This window comes from Alligator mississippiensis, chromosome 6, assembly GCF_030867095.1.
Source record: "Alligator mississippiensis isolate rAllMis1 chromosome 6, rAllMis1, whole genome shotgun sequence".
NCBI lineage: Eukaryota > Metazoa > Chordata > Crocodylia > Alligatoridae > Alligator > Alligator mississippiensis.
Genome location: NC_081829.1, coordinates 19,941,585 through 19,961,974, shown reverse-complemented (window position 1 = coordinate 19,961,974; position 20,390 = coordinate 19,941,585). Strand labels below are relative to the sequence as shown.

The following is a 20,390-nucleotide window of genomic DNA, read 5'->3' as shown; positions in this document are numbered from 1 at the left end:
GAGGCAGGAGTGCCCCCACCTCTGGACGAGCTACCTGGGCTCCAAGCGTCCCACAACCCTCCCTTGCCCCACTCCCTCCCTCACTGTGCTTGTGTCAGTCTGTCCCCCCCATGCTCCTTCCCCATGACAAACTTACCTGCTGGGAGGGGGGTGTACACACACAAGCGTGCATGCGCTCAGCGCCTCCCCCCCCCCCCCCAATAAATATTTTTCCCTGATTTTCCACTGTAGCCCCAAGGGGCAGTTTCAGTGCCTGTGGAGTGCCAGAGCACTGACACAGCTCAGTTGAACATGGATAAATTCCTCGAGTGCAAAAGAGAATTGGAGGGCAAAAACATGGAAGGCTGTACTACACAAGTGCAAAGTGACAGAAAATTTGTAAGTACAGCAGTGCCTGTTTGGAATTCATTTTTACATATGTGACTCCCGAAGATAAATCCAGACCAAAGTGTGTCATTTGTTTGGAGGAACTCTCCAATGAGTGTATGAAGCCGTCTTTATTAAAAACACGCGTGGAAACTAAGCATGCCAGCTTGGCTGGAAAACCAGTTGAACACTTTGAATGGTGTCTTGAAAGTTTCAAATGTCAGAAGGAGGTGTTTACTCATGTTATTAAAGTCAGTGAAAGTACTCTGAAAGCCTCATATCTGATATCACTCAGAATTGCAAAATGCAAGAAAGCACATATAATTACAGAATCTTTGATTATACCTGCTACAGCGGACATTTGTAAAGTACTGTTTGGCAACGAGCAAGCAGATCAAGTGAAAAAGATACCTGTTTTGGACAATACCATTTCTTGAAGAATTAGCGAAATGGCAGAGGATGTGGAGACACAACTGCTTTAGAGAGTGAAAACAGTCTCTACATATGCTCTTAAGGTTGATGAATCTACAGATGTAGGAAATCAGACTTAGCTGTTAGTATTTGTTTGCTGGTTTGGGAAAGGAAGTTGGTTGAAGACTTTTTGTTGTCTTGAACTGCCAACACAAACAACAGGACAGGATATTTTTGAATGCTTAATCAGTACGTAAGTACAAAAGGCCTTTTATGGGACAATTGTCAGTATTTGTAGAGATGGAGCAAGGGCTATGACTGGCAGTAGAAGTGGTCTGATAGTGAGAATACAACAGGTAGCACCAAATGTTTCAACTCATTGCATCTTACACAGAGAAGCACTAGCATCAAAAAAACTGAGCCCTGACCTGAATGATGTTTTTCTCCGTTATAAAAAATCGTGAATTTCATTAAAGCCAGACCTCTGAACTCCCGCATTTTTGCTGCTCTCTATAATGAAATGGGTGCTGAGTACCACAACCTCCTTCTGCATTCCAAAGTTCTCTGGCTTTCTCTTGGACCTGTGTTGAGAAAAGTGTTTGATCTGTGAGCGGACTTAACTCAGTTTTTGCTGGAACAGAATTCTTCATTTGTTAATTATTTCAAAGACCCCAAATGGAATGCTAAGCTACCTTACTTGGCAGACTTATTTAATGAACTAAATAGGCTCAACACAAGCATGCAGAGACCATGTAATAGATGTCTGTGACAAATCAGAGGATTCACAGTGAAAGCAGAATGGTGAATGAATGAGTGAACATGGGAATAACAACAATGTTCCCCTGCCTAATGGACTTAAATGATGGAGCATCAGAAGTTGCTGAAATTTCAGAGGTAATTTGTAACCATCTAACAGGGCTTGTTGCTCAGTTTAACATGTATTTTGGTGAAATGGAAAAGTCACTACAAATCAACCAGGACTGGATCAGGGATCCATTTTCAGGTGCTACCAAGAAAGAAATGCTGCACATCTTCACGAAGAAGACAAACTGATCGAACTGAGCGAAGACAGCTTTTTACGTCAGAAGCATCAGAGTTGTGGATGAAACATCTCAAGTTTTTGGTTGGAAATTGAAACTGAATATCCAGAGCTTACTAGGAAAGCAATGGAAGTCCTGCTGCCATTTGCAACAACATATTTGTGAGTCTGGATTTTCTGCACTGGCTGCTGTTAAAACACAGGGCAAAACTGGACCTGAAGGACAAGATGAGTTTGTCTTTCTGATATTGCTCTAAGGATTGAGGAGCTGTGCAAGACCCACCAGGTCCAAGTGTCCCACTGAAAAAGCAAGATTGACATTACTTTTGGCTTATTTTGGGGTATTTTTCATTGAGTTTTTATATTTTAAGATTTTTAGCTTTTAAGATATTTATTATTCTGATGTTAAAGGCTTTAAGTTACAAATATTAAAGGACAATCATAATAACTTTGTTATACAGAAATGAGTTTATGCAGACACTTCATTAAGAGTTGTAATATTGTTTACTATTATGTGCTAATCCAGCAGCATACCAGGCCCAAACTTCTGTGGCATAGCTATGATGTATATATTTAATTAATAAATTAATAAAGCATTTAATGTTAATTAGTGTAGCCTGCCTTATATCACATAATTGGTAACATTTAAAAACAAGAAAAAATATGAAGGGGTACATGACCTGAAACAGAGAGAAGGGGTACGTACACTTGTTAAAAGGTTGAAAACCCCTGCTTTAGATAATTGTCAGTAGGTTTGCAACAATGTAGCAGTGCTTAAACAGTAGCTTATTATCACCTTCTAACTACTTTCAACCCAAAGTGCTAAGCATAAGCCCACACACAGAGGCTGCAAATTGGGTCTGTTAAGGTGCTGTTGTTGGTCAGTGATCCTCTATTAACCCTTAATTTGAACTGAAATTTAATTTGAACTGTGATGCAAATTGGTTAATAAGTTTTAGCAGGTCTACAAACAGCCTTGGTGTCCTCCCTGGCAGGCAATCCACCACTGGGTTCAGTGTATGCTGGACCTAGCTTTTGTGCATTTTTCATTTCTTTTTTTAAATGGATATTAATGCAGAAATACAGGTAAGAGAACACGCATAATTTCAGTTGAATGGGATGAGTAAGCACAGTCATTTTCATTGCCTTCACTCAAACAGGGACTATACCTTGCCTGTCCTGCATTGCTATGTGTTTTGATTTGCATCCTAATCATTTGGTCTTTAAGATATCATTGGTAATGTGTTAGATTTCTACTGTTCTACTAGGTTTCTCATAATCCTTCAGTTTCCTCACTCCAAGCTCAAAACTTAATAACATTCCTTGTGGTCTAATATGCACCACAGATGGGCTATTCCTGTCAACCTAGTGCCAATCTGTAAATATTATCCTTGGAAATGGGATGCGAGAACCATGTTCCTATGGGATTCTATGCCTGTCTCTGCATTTGCTGAAATATGCTTAGCTGAAGCAGTTTAAGTTTTATCCTTCATTATATTTTCCAGCATCTGTAAAACCTTTGATTACTATGCTCCTGTTTGGAAGATACTGAGGACTACAGGAGTAGACAGAGATGGCCAAATAGCTCTAGCATGTCTCATTACAGTTTTTCCTTGTTACTATTTGAGTATTACTGGAAATAAACTGTTTTGGAGATACTGTGAACATACATGTCTGTTTTCTCTCCTTTTTGCAGCCTTCTGAAAAGAGCAGCCGTTCCAAAAGTACTGGTGTCTTCCAGGACGAAGAGCTTCTGTTTAGTCACAAGCTCCAGAAAGATAATGATCCTGATGTTGACCTCTTTGCTAGTCCCAGGAAGTCTAAGGTGAATTCAGAGCTCTGTTCTGAATCTCCTGTTTGAAGATGGAATCTTCATACACATGGTTGCATTAGGTCCTTTTGCTGAGATGTTGATGGGCACAATCACTGCCCTCCGTCCAAGAAAGACTGATGATGCGTATGGATGCAGTATTCACTGGCAGTAAGAAAAATCTGTGATGCATTTTGTCTTTCAGTCTGCAAGCCGCAGTGCGAAGCTGTCCTTTGGAGGAGGTCTGTTTGGTGATGATGAAGAGGATGATCTCTTCAGTACTGCTAAAGCAAAGCCCCCGGTATTTGCCTTTTTATTATAAACAACTTCTTTGAAAGACCTAGGAAAGTGGAAGTGAGTATGGGGACTGTTACAGAGATTTCCAAGTGAAATCAATAGGGTAGAACCTCTCTTTAAAGTACAGGCAGTCTTCGGACTTACAACATAATTGGTTCCTGAAAACTGTGTTTTAAGTCGAAACATTGTTTCCCACAGGGAAAACAGTTCCAAGTTACAATGTTATGAATGGGGATTTGGTTCCTGAACCAAGGCCTGATTACCCTATTTTTCACCCAAAATAACCCAGAATTTTGTACTCAATCAATTATAGATGAATGATATACAGTAAAAGCTCTGTTATCTGGCATCCCCCCATTCCCGGGGGATGCCGGATAGCAAAATATGCCAGTTAATTGAGTGGCCGGAACAGGCATCCTTGCGCGGCATTGCTGCCCTTCCTGTGGGCCCTGTGGGCCCCACGGGACAGGGAGGCAGGCCCCACACAGCCTGCTATGCCTGGGGCTGTGGAGACTCAGCAACACAGGCTGCTTTGCCCCGGGCTGTGGGGGCTCGGAGGAACCAGTTTCACTTTACCTTACAAGCCGGCATGCAGTTAATAGAGTGTGCTGGCTTGTAAGGTGCCGGTTAACGGAGCTTTTATTGTAGCTATATTAATGTATTTATATTGTAAATAGCAATCATACTGATTTGGAATGACTTCTTTGAGGTGACTTTGGACTTTTTGAAGGGGTCTTGGCTGGAGTTTTCTCAGGAGTCCTGGCTGCATGTTTTTTTTGGAGTCTTGTCTGCTTTCTTAAAGAGAGTGTCCAAGGAAGTTTGGACAGATGTTCTCCAAGGAGATGGGTGATGCAGCAAACTTGTTCGCTGACATGGTGTTGCATCAGATCAGGCGTTGTAAAGTCGAAACTGATGTCAGAAAGTTGAAATGGTGTCAATTTTTGAGTTAGAGGGATCTTTCTTAAGAGACCTATCCCCTGTGCATCTTTAGGGTCATGTCCAATTTATTCATAACTTCCCCTGCTCATTTTTAATTCTCATTTCAGAAAGTGGCAGAAAAGAAACCAGTAACCAAAAAAGACAGCAGTGGCCCATCCTTGGAGACCAGTAAGGTTCCTGAATATAATCTAAATGCCAAACAAAATAAGGCACATAAGCCAGAAATCACTGAGGTATATACCCACATCTTAAAACTCAGTTTTATCCTGTTTACTGTTTACCATATCTCTAAGTTAAATAGCTTCTCAAAACTAACTCCATGCCTTATAGGTGGCAAAGCAGCATGACGTTTAACACTTAATATTGTACTGGGTGAGGTGCAGGAAATAACTAGTCCTTTTGGCTTTTAGTGGCTTAGTGGAAAATGAAAACTGACAGACCCTGTGCAGGTAGCATGTATGGAAAGACTTCAATACCACAAGATTCTTTTAATGCTTCAGCCGTTTTCAAATTTGTGTCTCCAACCACATCAATGTTCGGTCTGATACCTTTTTGTTTGAGTAGTATGGCTGGCTAAATGCCAGACCAGAGCTCCAGCACTACTGTGCAACTCTGGTTGTATTTGATCTTGGCACTGACGTCCTTGATCAGAAAAGTGCTCTTTTTTTAAAACTGACTGCTCTGTTCCCAATGTGCTGCAAGCTGGAGGCTCCTTCATCATGGGTTAGAGCCTCTGTGGTATAGCAGAGGCTTGGCACCCTTGTTAGATAGACAATGTTGAAGAGCTGTGATAGAGCAATCAAAGGTGCATCAAATGGTGCTCCTTCATGGAGATAGAGTTGGTTTTCTACTAGTAAAGTAACTGATGTTGAGTGACTCACACAGGCTACAACCTGTGAATATTTGTTTGTGGGTAGAGAGGATGGAATTACAGGCTTGCTGACCTAGTCCTTTAAGTGATATCAAGTGTCAGGTATTTGTTACACCAGAGGTATAAAACTTACAGGCTGAGTTTTATACCTCTGGTGAGTCACCCAGGGCTACTTTGTGAGCCAGAGTGCAGAGCTGCGTCATCTGGCCCATAGGGCTGCCCATCAGGTGGGAAATTTGGTGGGGGCTTGGTATAAATTGCTTAGACTTCCCACTGCCAAATTTTCTGGCCCTGTGAGCCACCCTACAGGCCAGATGGCATAGTTTCATGCTCTAGAACCAACCCATGGGGCTTCCCACAGAGCTGGAAATTTGGCAGTGGCAGCAGCTGTAGCATCCTCTGGTCTTTGTGACACAAAATTTCTGGCGTGTGGGCAGTCCCTCCAGCCAAATGGATAAGCTCCCATGCTCTGAATCCAGCCCATAAGGCTCTACAAGGCTGGAAATTTGGTGAGGGGAGAAGCAGTAGCAGTGTTAATTGATGGGAGCCGCAGCTATTAACACTGCCACCAATCATCCCGTCATCACATTTCCAACTCTGTGGGCTGCATGATGACCTGTGTGGGCTGGATCTTTGTTACCTCTGTTACACGGTCATCTCTCCAGAGTTCACAAAGAAATGCAAAAGAACAAAAGTAGCTTCTTCCTATGGATGCATTAAAATGCATACTTGCACGCCAGATAAAGATTTCTGTTGCATGTGTCCAGCTGACTTTTAATCCAGTGTAATTTTGTACAGAAATCCACAGGTCCTGCTCCAATTAAAACCAAAGAGCCCTCATCTCGGATTGGAAAATTACAAGTAATTATTTTACTGGCATTTTGACTTAAATCTTCTTTGCCTCACTAATGGCTCTTTTAATAAAAGAAAAAAGAAAGAAAAAAAAGTGATGTTCACCTCCCCTTCCCCTTTCAGCTTTTAAGGCCTCTTTTCAGACACAGCTGATTTTCAATTGTTGCTTACTGCATCTTGCATGTTTAATATTTTTTTGTAGTTCTTTCTTCCCTTTTGGGAAACTGATTCTGGGCAGCACTATCTAACTGTGCTTCTGAATTTGGGGGACTTTCCTGAACTATTGTTGCTTTCTTTGGCACTATGTTTCTCAAGCATGCAAAGAAACTCTTGTTTGACAGTCAGCCATAGAATGCTGGTACAGTAGCATATACAGGCCTTGTATGATCAGAGGCCTTTTCTGCAAGCATAGCACAATTGTAGTGAGACGGGAGGGGAAGTGAAGGCACAGAAAGATTAATCGACCTGGCCAGTGCTAGTGGCTAAACCAGAACTAGAACTCTGCTCTTCAAGTCCTACATAAATGCCCTGCTAGTCCATGCTGTGTCTCTCATGTGCTTTTACGACCCTTACGGTAGTACTAATGCAATTTTGTTCATACTTCTTAGGCTAATTTAGCTATTAATCCAGCAGCCTTACTACCCAGTGCAATGCCCAAGATCTCCAGCATGAAGCCTGTATTGCCAGCTTCAGAGACTCCAGTTCATGAGCCTGATGGCATACAAAGCACTGAAACGTTTCGTACTGCAGGAAGTAATGAGGAGTCTGGCGTGAGCTTTGAACATCCCATGCAAGCGGAAACCTTGCACAGTGCCAATAAGGTAATGTCGGTGCCTAGATTAAGCATGTATCACTGCTGATAGCATGATTCTGCTGTTAGCAGAAAGAGGAGGGAGCCAGAACTCCTTGAGCTGGAACTTTCTACGATTCTATGATAGAGGCTCCCCTTGCCTCTGGGAGAGCACAGACACTGATGATGGCAGACTGGGGAAGGAGATAGAAGCAAGGGGATATGCCTCTGAAAGAGGACGAGGGTAATTCTTACTTTCTTTGGGATTTAAAAAAGTTTTTTAGCTGCTGCTTCCTTGTGCAGTCTGCCCTCTGGTGGTAGGGAGTGGGGAGGAGACTGGGAGCAGGAGCGCAGCCATACCTGAAGCACAGATCACTGCTCCCGCATCCCCTTAGCAGAATCCTGGATCTGCCCCTGCACATGCTGCCACATAGCCAAGGGCTGTCTTGGAGAGGGAGAGAAATTAATTCAGTCCGTCCCCGTCCCGTCCCGTCCCGTCCCCCCCGTCCTGTCTCCTCCTCCTCCCCCCCGGCAATAAAGGAGAGAAGTTTAAGTTAGCTTAGGAAAAAAGGTTTGAGAAACAACACAACACCAAACCTGATCAGTGAAGAACATATTTGCTTACATACTTCCCAGATTCATAGGAGGAAGCAGCAATTCTCTCCATCCTCAGGGGACATTTGACCCCTCCTGGAAGTTAACTTTCTCAGGGTAGACACAAAAGTTTGCAATTTTACTGCTCTGGAACCCACTTTGTTTAGCGTATTATAGAACACCCCACAGCCCTGAGGCCAGATCCAGCCCACAAAGAGGCTGGATCTGGCCTCAGGAAGGTCTGACCCAGCTAGAGACGGTATAGAAGATCAGGTAGCATGCAGCCACACCACGTTGTCTGTCCCCTCCTCAGCAATCCTCCATAGCTGTCCCTGTTGCTCTCTTAGGCCCATGCTTACTTTTGCTGCAGAGGGGCCTGGGGCTCTGTAACAAGGGAACCACAGGCATCATGAGCTCTCAGGGGAGCAGAAATATACAGCAAGGAACCAGGGAAGCAAAATGTTACTGACTAGATCCCTATTATAGCATGCTTTCATAGTGTGTGCAGTACTGAAAATTAAGTTTGCTGTAAGACAGTGCACTAGTGCATAAGCTTCCAGTCCACCCAGGGCAGACAGATGGGTCTTATCCAGAAGTCCCAGAAGCTGCAGGATTCTAAATCAACCCTGCTTCTTTTCTAGTAGCAATCAATACAGTTTAAAAAAAAAATCAATATTAAGCCCCTCATATATCTCATTCAAGTCCTTTTTGCTGAAAACAAGAGATTTATAGATTCATAAAAACTCAGACTGAAATCGTAGTTGCTCAATTCAAACCCATTTAAAAGAACCATTAAGCCCTTCAGTATAATAGTTTTCACAGTCAATAAAATAAAGGTATGAATGAAAACACTGAGAAGCACAGAGCTGTCACTTAAGCAGTAGCTTTTTTTTGTCAAGTGAATTTATTACTGAAGGAGTCAAGTAATTTTTTTTCTCTCATCACAGAAGGGTACAAAACAGGCAGCAGCTCCAGTGACATTCCTACCATTGTCAGTCAGCTTCATACCCCACTTGGAATGACACCACTAATACCTTTTTGCTAGACTGAGGAAAGAACATTCTAATAGAGAATAGCAGTTTCCCTTGGGCAAGTTAGACACAATGCTGTATGCTCTAACATGCAAAAACCTTTCACTTCCTAATCCGAAAGCCTTCTATACACAGAACTGCATGTAAGGCATGCATAATGCAGGCGTCACGTGTCCTATGCACACTTACAGGCCTTATGTGCTTTATATAAGCAAGGCTATAGAAAGTTAAAGTTCGTGGAAACTCAGTCACATCAAATTAATTTCTTAACTGTCCAAAAACTTCAGTATTGTCTTCCCAGTATGTCGTATAGCTCCAATATGTTGTTAGCCTTCTTGGCATCAAGAGCTCACGGTGGCTTACATTCAGCTTTGTTGTTCACTGTAACCCCCAAGTCCTTTTCTGCAGAGTTGCTGCCCAGCCAGTCAGCCCCCAGCCTGTACTGGTGCATGGGATTGTTCTGTTCTAAGTGCAGGACTTTGCACTTGTCCTTGTTGAACCTCATGAGATTTCTTTTACCCCAATCCTCCTAGGCAGAGGGAGAAAAATTTGGGGGGAGTGAGCATGTGCGTGCTCCCCAGCACATAAGTCTGTAGAAGAAGGAGTGGGGGGAGGGGAAAGGGCTGTGAGCTGGGGGCAGGGCACGGGACAGAGCCACAGCTTGTCCAGGGGGTGTGGGGAGGGGGTTGGCTACCACTGCTCATGCACCTTGGAAGGGCGTGGGGGGCATATGCCCCTAGATCTGCATGGGGCAGGGCAGGCTGCCACTGAACTGTGGCTAGGGCTGCACCGGGCTCTTCCTGGCAGGGGCTGGGCCATGCGCTTGGGGTGGGCCACAGCAGTGGTGGGAAGGGCAGTTGGAGGGGCTGTGGTGAATTTTGGAGGGGATGTAGCCCAACTCAGTCCTCCCCTCGCCCCCTGCTGGGAAGAGCCTCGCACAGGCCTGGCCCCAGCCTACAGTGGCAGCCTGCCCTGCCCTGTGCTGATCCAGGGACACATACCCCACCATGCCTCCCATGGTGCGTGCAGCAGCAGGAGCCACGCCTGCCAGATGAGCCATTTGCGGCTCAGTCCCATGCCCCACCCCACCTGTGCAGCTGCAGCCCCACACCCTTTTCACTGCTGCAGACACACTCCTCCTCACCCCTGCTGCAATCGCCGGAAGCTTGCAGCCGGTTTGCCTTGTAGCCCTACTGCCCGCATTTGGGGGAGCTAAGCCCCATTAGCCCCCGCTTCAACTACCTATGCCAAACCTCCCATTTGCCTAAGCTGCTCTGAATCCTAGTTCTACCTTCTAGTGTATCATCTCCCCCCACCTCCCAATCTTGGTGTCATCTGCAAACTTGCTGAGGGTGCACTCTATGCCCTTTCCAGGTTGTTGATAAAGACGCTGAATGAAAACAGCCTCAGGACCGACCCCTGGGGCACTCCACTCTATATTGGCTACCAAGTAGACATCGAGCCATTGATTACTACCGAGCCCGATGTTCAATCCAGTTTTCTGTCCACCTTACAGTCCTTTCATCCAGCTCACACTTCCTTAGCGTGCTTGTGAGAATGTTGTGGGAGACTATCAAAAGCCTTGCTAAAATCAAGGTACACCACATCTACAGAGCCAGTCTGCTCCAGCTGGACTGAGTGGCTGCTGGGCTCAGTCTTGGATATGCGTGGGTGGATTCCTCCTCCCTGCCTGCTCCCTGCAGTAGTTGCTTGCCACCCCAGGAGCAGGGAGAGTTACCCTGCTCACCCTCTACTGCTGCTGCTATTCTGGGTTAAACCTAGCCCCTGTACAGCCTGACTATAGAGTGGGACAGGTGTTGCCCCTGCTGTCAGGATAGTGGGGACATTAGCAGCAGCAGGTGTGGGAGAGGAAATGGGAGAGGAGCGGGGGGGATGTGCCTCTAAGCATGGAGGGGAAAGCAAGGGAAGAATTCTTATTTTCTTCAGGGACTTTAAGTCTCTGGCTGTTGCTCCTGCCATGTGGTCAGACGGGGAGGGGTGCTGCTATGTCTTCCTTCAGATCCACCCGAAGTGTGCGTGCCAATGTAAGTGCTCTTTCTCATGCCTCTTCTAAAATCTCTCTGCTGATGTTCAGGACTACAGAAACTCTAATAAAAGCTTCAGGGTTTCTCAAGTAAAAACAGCAGAACAATTAACTGCAGGAGACTTTTAAAAAATAACAAAAAACCTACAAACAGTTAATTTTTTTTCAGGCTTTTCTAAAATGGAAGATGTTCAGATGAAAGGTGACTTATAGAATTTGAAATGGCATGTGGCAGGATGATAGCTGCTAGATTAGTGACTGCTGTCAAAGTCCAAACAGTGAGTTGCATTACAGTCATCCAGACCAGTAAAGGACCTTCGTACCCATACTTCATTCATGTTCATTTTATTTAATTAACATTAATTAAGCAATAACTGCCAGGAAGAGTTCTGTGCCAAATTAAATAACCTACAAAAAGAAGCTGATAGTGTGAGGAGCAGCCATGGGACACCAACCAGTCATTTGCCTGGGAATTGTTGCTCTAGAATAACCTTGTGGAATTGCATACGGGAGAGGATTGAGCCTCTGTGACCTGGAGTGTTCTGTTTTGCCTGCCTGTTTCTCTCTTCCCTTTTTAAAAATGGACTACTAGTGATGCTGAGGTACTTCTAGATTACCCAAGGGGGGTCCAACTCATCTGTCTTTAATTTTTCTGAGTCATTCTGAGGCTAAATCAGTGTTAGCACACTGTTGTCCCTCTCTTAATATTTCTCAAAAGTACACTTATTTTTATTAAATGAAAAAGTCTCCATCAGGTTTGTTGTTAGATTTGGGGGGGGGGGGGGGGTTCATTATGTCCCCATCAGATGCTAGGAAAACACAAAGCTATGTTAAAGATGTAGCCTGAATAAAGGAAGGCCACCCAACATGTTACAAGTATGAACATAGTTTATGATGCCTGAAGTGCATTTCCTTTCATATTCATAACCCATCCTCCTATCTGTTTTGCTCACAGAACAGGATCAAGGTGCCTGGAAAACGAAGGCCTCCTACCAGGACAGCCCGGTGCCTGGCTGCTCAAGAATCCAGTGAGAATGAGAAGGATAATATTATGAAGGAGCCACAGCTATGGCTACCAAAACAGAACTCTGCATTATTGGATGCAAAGGAGCCTCTAAGTGGTGAGCCAGGTTCAAAGGAAAGTGTAGAAGGTGGTTCTGCAGTGAAAAAATCATTGCCAGCAGATGGCAGCAGCCTGTCACCCGAGATGGACAGAAGCCCTTTGGCAAAACCCACAGGCCCAGGGGATGAATTCTTTGAATCTGATGACCTCTTTGAGAAAAGCTCAATGCTAAAGTCAGCAGCCAGGCCTAAGGCAAAAGAGGAAGCCATAGACAGTTTGGTTGGTAGGCTTGTCAAAAGTGGTGAGAAGCCTGCTTTGTCAGTGCTTGATGATCAGGGTAGTGATGATCTCTTCCAGTCTGTAAAGCAGAAGTCTTCCCAGAAGAGCAGCCCCAGCTCTTTCTTGGAGGATGAAGACAATCTCTTCACAAGTCAGAAAACTCCAAAGAAGAAAGAACTGAAACCTGGCACCTCACAGGACCTAGACACCAGTGTCCAGAATATCTTTGAGGTAATGATGTGCAGCAGGGAGGGGAGGAATATTATAATTAGGACCTCAGTCCTATAGATCCTGATGGAAAATACTGTTTTAGCATCACCTTGGTGAAAGCTATGCATGGGTATAGTAGGAGTAAACCCTCAGCATGGGATGCTCAAGTGTTAGCAGACAATAGTTGTTTTTGTGAAGGTAAAAAAAATACTGTTTGATTCCAAGATGAGGTTTTCCTTCCATTTTAACATGGGAAGAAGCCTCTCATCTTTGAATTGCTTGGGGTTGGGGCAGGTAGCTGCTGTGGCTTGGGCTCCAGCCCCTACCCAGCATCAGGACCAGGGCTGCAGCTACCTCTCCTTGCCCCTCTACCTCCCTGTTGCCCTGTATCTCACCATCTCCCTAGAGCCTGTTCCCCACCCCCCATGTAGCCTCTGCTCTCCCACCTGCCTCTCTGCCTCCCCCCACCTTTGCTCTTTGCTGGCAGGTTCCATCCACATTGCAGCTTAGGGCACTGAGCAAGGCCCTAGCCTGGGGCACAGCCATGTGGTGCTATGGGCGCTGGGCTAGGGCCATCATCCATGCCCCAAGCTAGAACAGGGATGTAGCATACCGGCACAGTACAGAGCAGAGGCTGGGAAGGGAGGTGGGGTGGGGGAGGGAAGAAGCACCAGCATGGGGGAACAAAGGTGTAAGGGGAGCCTGAGGCTGTAGGGGGAGGGGGGCAGACATAGGGCACTAGGTGGTAGGGGGCAAGCTGCTTGTCCTCCCCACGCCATCTGCACCCACAGTGTCTGTCCCCCTGCAGCAGTGGGGGGGGCATGAATTTAAGACACCCCCTCAATAATTAGATTCTACACATGGAAAATCATAACATTTATACATTTTCCATGTATAGGATCTAATAATTGGGGGTCATCTTAAATTTGAATAAATACAGTAAGTCTGACCCTTTCCATGCCATGGTACTTAACTCCCATTTTTGCCTGACTGCTGCTGCTTGAGAGGGGTAACTTGCTACATAGCAACACTGATTTTAAAACAGGAGTACATCAGGGATCTTGGGGGCTCTAAAAAAATCTTCCTAACTGTGCCTGGTATATGTTGTGGTCAGGCCTTGTGCAGTCAGTGATTAATGCATTTCTGTCAGGTCCAAATAGAACACATGACTCTGACCTAATAGGTTTATGATGCCCATAGTAGTTTTAGGTTATTTTTCCTACCGCTTCATGCAGCCAAATTTCAGTGGTTGGTTATCAGAGCGTATTCTGTATTGAATACTTATGTATGCTTTGCTCCAAGGATGACATCTTTGCAACAGAAGCAATTAAGCCACCTAGCAAGACAAAAGAGAAAGTGCTGGAGGCTAATCTGTTTGACGATGATAACATTGATATTTTTGCGGATCTTACTGTAAAGCCAAAAGAAAAGAAGACCAAGAAAAAAGTGGAATCCAAATCCATATTTGATGATGATATGGGTAAGTGTTTAGTTATTACTGGCATTATGATGCTGCTGTGAGTTAAAGTCCCCCTGCAACAAAAGATAGCCGTTAGAACTTTCTAGGTCCTTTTTTTTCCCCCCTCACTTTCTCTACAGTCTATAGTACTATCAGTGTTTACCCACTGAGCACAACCTTCCAAATGCTTATAATTATAATACCCCATTTATCTTCAGAAGATAAATCCTGTTTCTGAAACCTGTTTTTCTGCCGCTTTAGAATTTTGAGATTTCAAGAAATTTTCTCATTCTGAAATCAGAGTGAAAAGTCATGTCACACATCAATATGTATCCAGTACTGGGAGAAATGAACCTGCTCACTGGATATACACATTATAATAGGTATTGATAAAGACATGTACCTCACTAGTGTTAACATTAAAAGCCAGGTTTTTGTGTTGATCTTAATTATGCAGAGTATTCTGTCAGTAGACAAATAGACCTCACTAATTTTATTAGGACTAATGCTATAGGGTACTGAACAGTGAGTAAGGCTAGTACAGACTGGCTAAATATGACACTGGGCTTTTGAAAAGCCTGTCCAAGCCACATGCTGGCCCTCCATGCACAGCAACCTGTGATGTATGCAGCATCCAGGGTTGGATCGTGGCACAGGAGCTCAATCCAAGACCTGTGAGCCAGATCACATGACTCCATGGGCTGTGAGCTTGACATCCTGGTCCTAAAGCATTTGGTTTAACAGACCCTAGGAATTAACCCCAGTGGATCTCATTTCTCTGGCTTATAGTAGGTGGAAAATACTTTGTCCAGGCTAGGCTTAAATATCCAAAGCAATAAAACTGCAACTGGATGGGAAGGTATTTTCCTAACTTGTAAGAATTTTTAAGATTTCCCATCCCAAATCAAAATGCCAAACTTGCAAACCAAATACCTTAAATCTGCATTGTGTAGAATAAAACGGGGTTGTCAACTGGGGGTATGCATACCCCTGGGGGTACTTTGAAAGGTCTCAAGAGGTATGTAGGGATGGAGCGCAGCCACCCTGCACCACTGCCTCACAGGAGCAAGACTGGGGCGGAGCGAGAGCAGGGCCACACAGACACTGCACTGCTGCTGCTTGCCACCCCCTTTCCCCCCCAACTCTGCGTCTAGCTGCTTGCCAACTCCCTTTGGGGGTACACTTACTAAAAAGGGGCCACCAGAGGTATACTTACTAAAAAAGGTTGAAAACCCCTGGATTGAAACACTTCATTTCGATTGTGGCATTTTTGTTTGTTTTCCTAACTTGTACATTCATTTCTATCCAAAAAACAGGACTCTTAGTTTTGGAAGTGTTTGAAGTCATCAAGACTTTATCCATTTAAAATCTTTCATATAATTTTTTTAAGGTGTTTATGGAACTCGACCCTTTTCACTTGGACTTGTCTAGTCTTAACTTAATACAGGAGCTCACTATTAACCAGGGGCATTTCTAGCACTGGGGTACTTGGAGCACTGCTTCCATCAGAAAAGTTTATCTATATCTTGCTCCTCCCGTGCGCTGCTCAAGAGCTTTTTTGAGTTGAAAGATCCTTGCATGGGAAGCTTTTCAGTTGCCCAGGCTGTGTAGTACATGCTCTACCGTGGGGCTGTAAAACACCAACAGGGCTTCAGGGAACATACTTGAGGTTGATCAACATGGTAATCCCAGAAGGGAATTGGGGTGGCATTCCCTGGTTGCTTTAACGAAGAGTTGTTTGCAGTGTTTACCATGATATTTTAGTAAGGTGGCCACTGCCTCTCAGGATGTTTCTCCTACCTGAAATGCTTCTTTCAAGTTGCACCTTTAGGTACTATTGTATTTGCAAACTGTTTCCCTTGCTTTGCTTCACTGCCACTTGCAATCGTTGCTTAACTGAGTAGCTATCTCATTTCAGTCTCCCCATAAATCTGATCTTTGTTCTGTCTCTTATGCTGACAGATATCACCGCTGCTGAGAATTACGTTGGCATCATCCTTGTCCATGTTCAGAGTCCTGTACCCCACAGTTTTTTGAGGATTTTCTCCTCAAGTAGTAAATGCTGCTTTCCTTGACAGAAGAAACTCCCTTCTTCCCTGCCTCCTTGTTTTAACCTTACTGTCAAATAGGGCTGCAGCTTCACCCCTGCTATATCTCTGCAGTACCTAGAACACTTCCCTTGGAAGCTGTGCAAACCCTAATTGACTGTAAATCTAATCTCTTTGATGGGTTCGCATTTTGGGGGAATGCCAGTAAGGATTTTCTCCTTATGGCTGCCTTTCTAGACTGCTCTTGTGATGAAATTGCATCCTGGATTAATCCTATGTATCCCTATTATCAGCATAGTTATGTACAGGTGCCATGGGGGTGGGGTAGCTAGAACAGGAAGATTAGCATGTAGTGATGGCCTACCACTGATTTCTGGTTCACACATTCCAGCCTTCAGCTTGTAAATAGTGCCAGGACCTAGCTGAGGAGCTAGAGTATCCTGTTCCTCCTGCTGCTTTCTGTGTGCAGCCAGAACTGTGCAAGGGACTGTATAATTGGAGATGAAAGCTTAAAACATAAACACCCAAGGTGGGATAGGAACAAATTTACACAGTGTATTCTACTTCCATTGCAGTATAAAAGTGGAGTTGATACTTGATGTACAACCCCACACTGGTATGAGTCGCTACAAAAGAGATCCTTGTATTGGAATAAATTCAGGAGCGGGGGTCAACTTCCTGGCAGATGTGCCACTGATCCCTTTCCCCTGCCCAACTTGGTGCTCTGTTGTCTGCTTCCTACCCCGTGCTCCCTGCCCAACCTGCTGTTCTGCTTCCTGCCCTGTCTGCCGTTTTACTGGCTGTTCCCTCACTGATCTTCTGCATGCCACATACAGAGGCTGTTGGTGCCACCTGTGGCACATTCTGCAGGCTGGCCACTCCTACTGTACACAGCAGTTCTGTTCCTGTGTTTTATGGCTCTGATTGGTTTCATCCTGGCCTGGGCCGTTTGAAATCTGTTACCACCTCTGGGCCAGCTGCTGGTGAAATCCTGTTATAGCCTTTGGGCATCTACCTTAGGAGCAGACCAGTGATGATAGAGCTTTTGGCCCCGAGACCCAGATGAGTGGTACAGGACAGTCTGTGGACTGAATTGAGCCCCACAGGCCAGGATTGGGCTTTGGGGGACCTTGGCTGGCTCCTACACTCTGGGATTGGGCCCATGGCCCAGCACTGCCTCTACCTGTCCAAATACACTAGGAATGGGCCCTGGAGCCAAACACCACCCCATCCTGGCCTCGCATATTGGGATTGAGCCCTGGCACCTGGCATCTTCCCTGCATGTTGGGATTGAGTCCTGGCAGGCCAGACCTGTGCACTGTAATCAGGCACCCAATCCTGGGGCTCACCATTGGTCCTGAAATGTGGCGGTAGGGGAGCAGTGCTACTGCTCTTGCACCTTCAAATTTCCAGACCATGGGGAGCTCTGAGGGCTGGATAGCATGGTACTGGGGGCCAAGCACCCCAGTACCCAGCTTTAGACCAGTAGTGTTTAGTCTACAGCCTTCAAGCAAGATGTGGCCCCACACCACTCATCCAGCCCACAAAGCCAAATAGGTTAAACACTGCTCAGGTGCTTAAACACTGCTCTAGATGCCAGTGGAAGTTCCATCAGTTTTGGACCCCAGGTTAAGGTGCTTTAAAATATTTGGCTATCGTGTAGTGTAAAATGCAAAATAGCGTTGACTTTTTTGTTATCCGTTCTCAGTTTGTGAATATTCCTGTAAACTCAAACAAAAGCTCCCACATGTGCCCTCAGAAGTGCATTTAATATTGCCAGTGGCAAGAAAGTATTTTACTGCCAAGGATGTTTTAGAGGCACTGCTACATGTTAGGGATTCTGTGTGTGAGAGAGTTTTTTTTTCTTCTTTCTAATTATCCTCCCTTCCCTTTTTTTCTCTCTAGATGACATCTTCTCTAGCAGCCAGGTCAAAATATCTGCTCCCAAAGGTCAATCATCTTCTCAAACAGCCTCTGAAGTAAAAACCGAAAGCAAGGCGCAGAGTATATTTGATGACCCACTGAATGCCTTTGGAGGTCAATAGGCAATTGTGGGTGTTCTGAGAAAAGGCTACCTGTGGTTCATTATCTTGTCCACCACTAATACAGAATCTCTAACCAAACAGCTAAAATAAGACAACCATGGATATTTAAATGACTGGTTCCCCACTTACATATCTAGTTTCATTTTCTTGCTCTGGACCTAATCATGCTTAGCACTGTAAGAAGGAATCTCTCTCTGTTGTCCTCCTTCTGTGATGCCCAGGTGAACTAGCCTGTGCAATATCTGCAGTGATGTAATCTATTATACAAAGTATTGTTTCTTTTATTGAACAGATCTAAAAAAAGAAAATCACTGATATTATGAAATAGTAAATGAAGTGTGCTAAACTGGGCCAAGCTGTGTTTTGTTTTGCTTTCTGCTCTCATTTGCAAAGGACGTCTGTATTGAGACTTCTAGATAAAATCAGCATTTTTCATTCAGTCAGCCATTGTGGTCTTCTGAGTTCAATTTATGGTTCTCTTGCAACAGAGAGCATCTCTGCCCTTGTCTCTTTACATGGTAAGCTTTTAGCAAACCTTTCAGAAGAATAGTGTGCCAAACAGAAGAAGAGGGAACAAGTTTTTTTGTTGTTTTTTTTTTACCCATGACTAATGCAAACTGTAGAACAGTGAACTTCTGAAAAGTACTTGATTGAAGCAAGGATCCTGTTATGTAACTGGGAGGAAGAACAGGGTCTTTGGGTGCTAAGCAGGTTACTTTATATTAAATGGATTATAATATATTCTCCTAATTAAATTGATTTACTCTTATTCAAAGAATGAAAATAATGTGTGATCCCTCTGTAATGTTACTTGTCCCTCTGAAATACTGAATTCTTGCAACTCTTAAGTCAGGATTGGGCCCACAACATGTTAATTGGAACAATTATTTTATAATTCAATTGGAACATAGAATTTGTGCCACTGATTAGGTCATAAATTCATAGATGTTAGGGTTGGAAGGAACCTCAATAGATCGAGTCCAACCCCCTGCATAGGCAGGATAGAGTGCTGGGTCTAGATGACCCCAGCTAGATGCTCATCTAACCTCCTCTTGAAGACCCCCAGGGTAGGGGAGAGCACCACCTCCCTTGGGAGCCTGTTCCAGATCTTGGCCACTCGAACTGTGAAGAAGTTCTTCCTAATGTCCAATCTAAATCTGCTCTCTGCTAGCTTGTGGCCATTATTTCTTGTAACCCCTGGGGGCGCCTTGGCAAATAAAAACTCACCAATTCCCTTCTGTGCCCCCGTGATGAACTTATAGGCAGCCACAAGGTCGCCTCTCAACCTTCTGTTGCGGAGGCTGAAAAGGTCCAGTTTCTCTAGTCTCTCCTTGTAGGGCTTGGTCTGCAGGCCCTTAACCATACGAGTGGACCTTCTCTGGACTCTCTCCAGGTTATCCGCATCCCTCTTGAAGTGTGGCGCCCAGAATTGCACGCAGTACTCCAAGGTCTGCCTTTTACAAGGGAAAACAATGTTTAGAATTGATAATAAGCTCTAGTGTCCCAGGGACTTTACATTTAGTGGTGGGACAACCTGATAGTATGGTTGTTTTTTTGGGTTTTTTTACTATGTTGGTGGAGAAATGTAGCAAAATTGGATAAAGTTATAAGCTGAAAATATCTTTTCAGATGTGCTTAGAAGAGATGTTTTAGATGCAGTAAGCTTTCTTAGTCACCTCACAGCTATGTAATTGGACTGTGTGTGGCATCCCCAGAGTGGTTGAGCATGTTTCTTCTCCAAATGAGCAGGATTATTCCTGCAGTTGCTTCCTGGAAGCTACTGTGATGCCTTTTGGCAAAATGAACTGCATGGAGATCTCCCGTGTTGTCAGTGCTTCCTTGCTGGTGCCTGGACATTATAGTTGAAAAGAAAGTCTTTCTTCAATTATTTCCTAACTCTATTTCATTAACTTTGAAAAGTGTGGTGTAACCTCCACATGAGCTTTCTTTTAATGTAATGATGACATATCTAAAGCACTGAGAACCTTCCAGTAATGTTAGTACTGCTAATAAACAAATCTGGGAAACCCTGGTGGCGGGGGGGGACTTATTTCAAAAGTGCAAGAAAAGAGGACAAAATAAGCCAAGTCACTGATTTCTGAACATCCTGCCCTGGAAATGGATCTGGATTCGCCTGTGCAGCTTAAAAAAGAGGAGCAAGCCATGACCCACTCTTCCTGGAAGGTCCATAATTACAGTTGGTAAAAGAGGTTCCATCTCATTCTGAGTCTGCAGGGCTCAG

The 20,390-nt window shown here is 44.5% G+C and overlaps 1 protein-coding gene across 3 annotated transcripts in view; it reads left to right on the top strand.

Moving 5' to 3' along the window:
* WASHC2C (WASH complex subunit 2C) overlaps window positions 1-18,498 on the top strand; it is a 57,152-nt gene extending 38,654 nt beyond the window's left edge. Inside the window, exons 23-30 of one of the 3 annotated variants that reach the window (XM_006272752.4) lie at window positions 3,513-3,641; window positions 3,832-3,927; window positions 4,970-5,095; window positions 6,532-6,594; window positions 7,194-7,406; window positions 12,000-12,617; window positions 13,899-14,076; window positions 18,009-18,498. In XM_006272752.4, the coding sequence (XP_006272814.1) occupies window positions 3,513-3,641; window positions 3,832-3,927; window positions 4,970-5,095; window positions 6,532-6,594; window positions 7,194-7,406; window positions 12,000-12,617; window positions 13,899-14,076; window positions 18,009-18,148 (1,563 nt within the window). In that variant the 3' untranslated portion in view covers window positions 18,149-18,498. The remainder of the gene's footprint in view (window positions 1-3,512; window positions 3,642-3,831; window positions 3,928-4,969; window positions 5,096-6,531; window positions 6,595-7,193; window positions 7,407-11,999; window positions 12,618-13,898; window positions 14,077-18,008) is intronic. The other 2 variants (XM_019499449.2, XM_014605091.3) reach the window with 2 other exon arrangements.
* The last annotated feature ends 1,892 nt before the right edge of the window (window positions 18,499-20,390 follow it).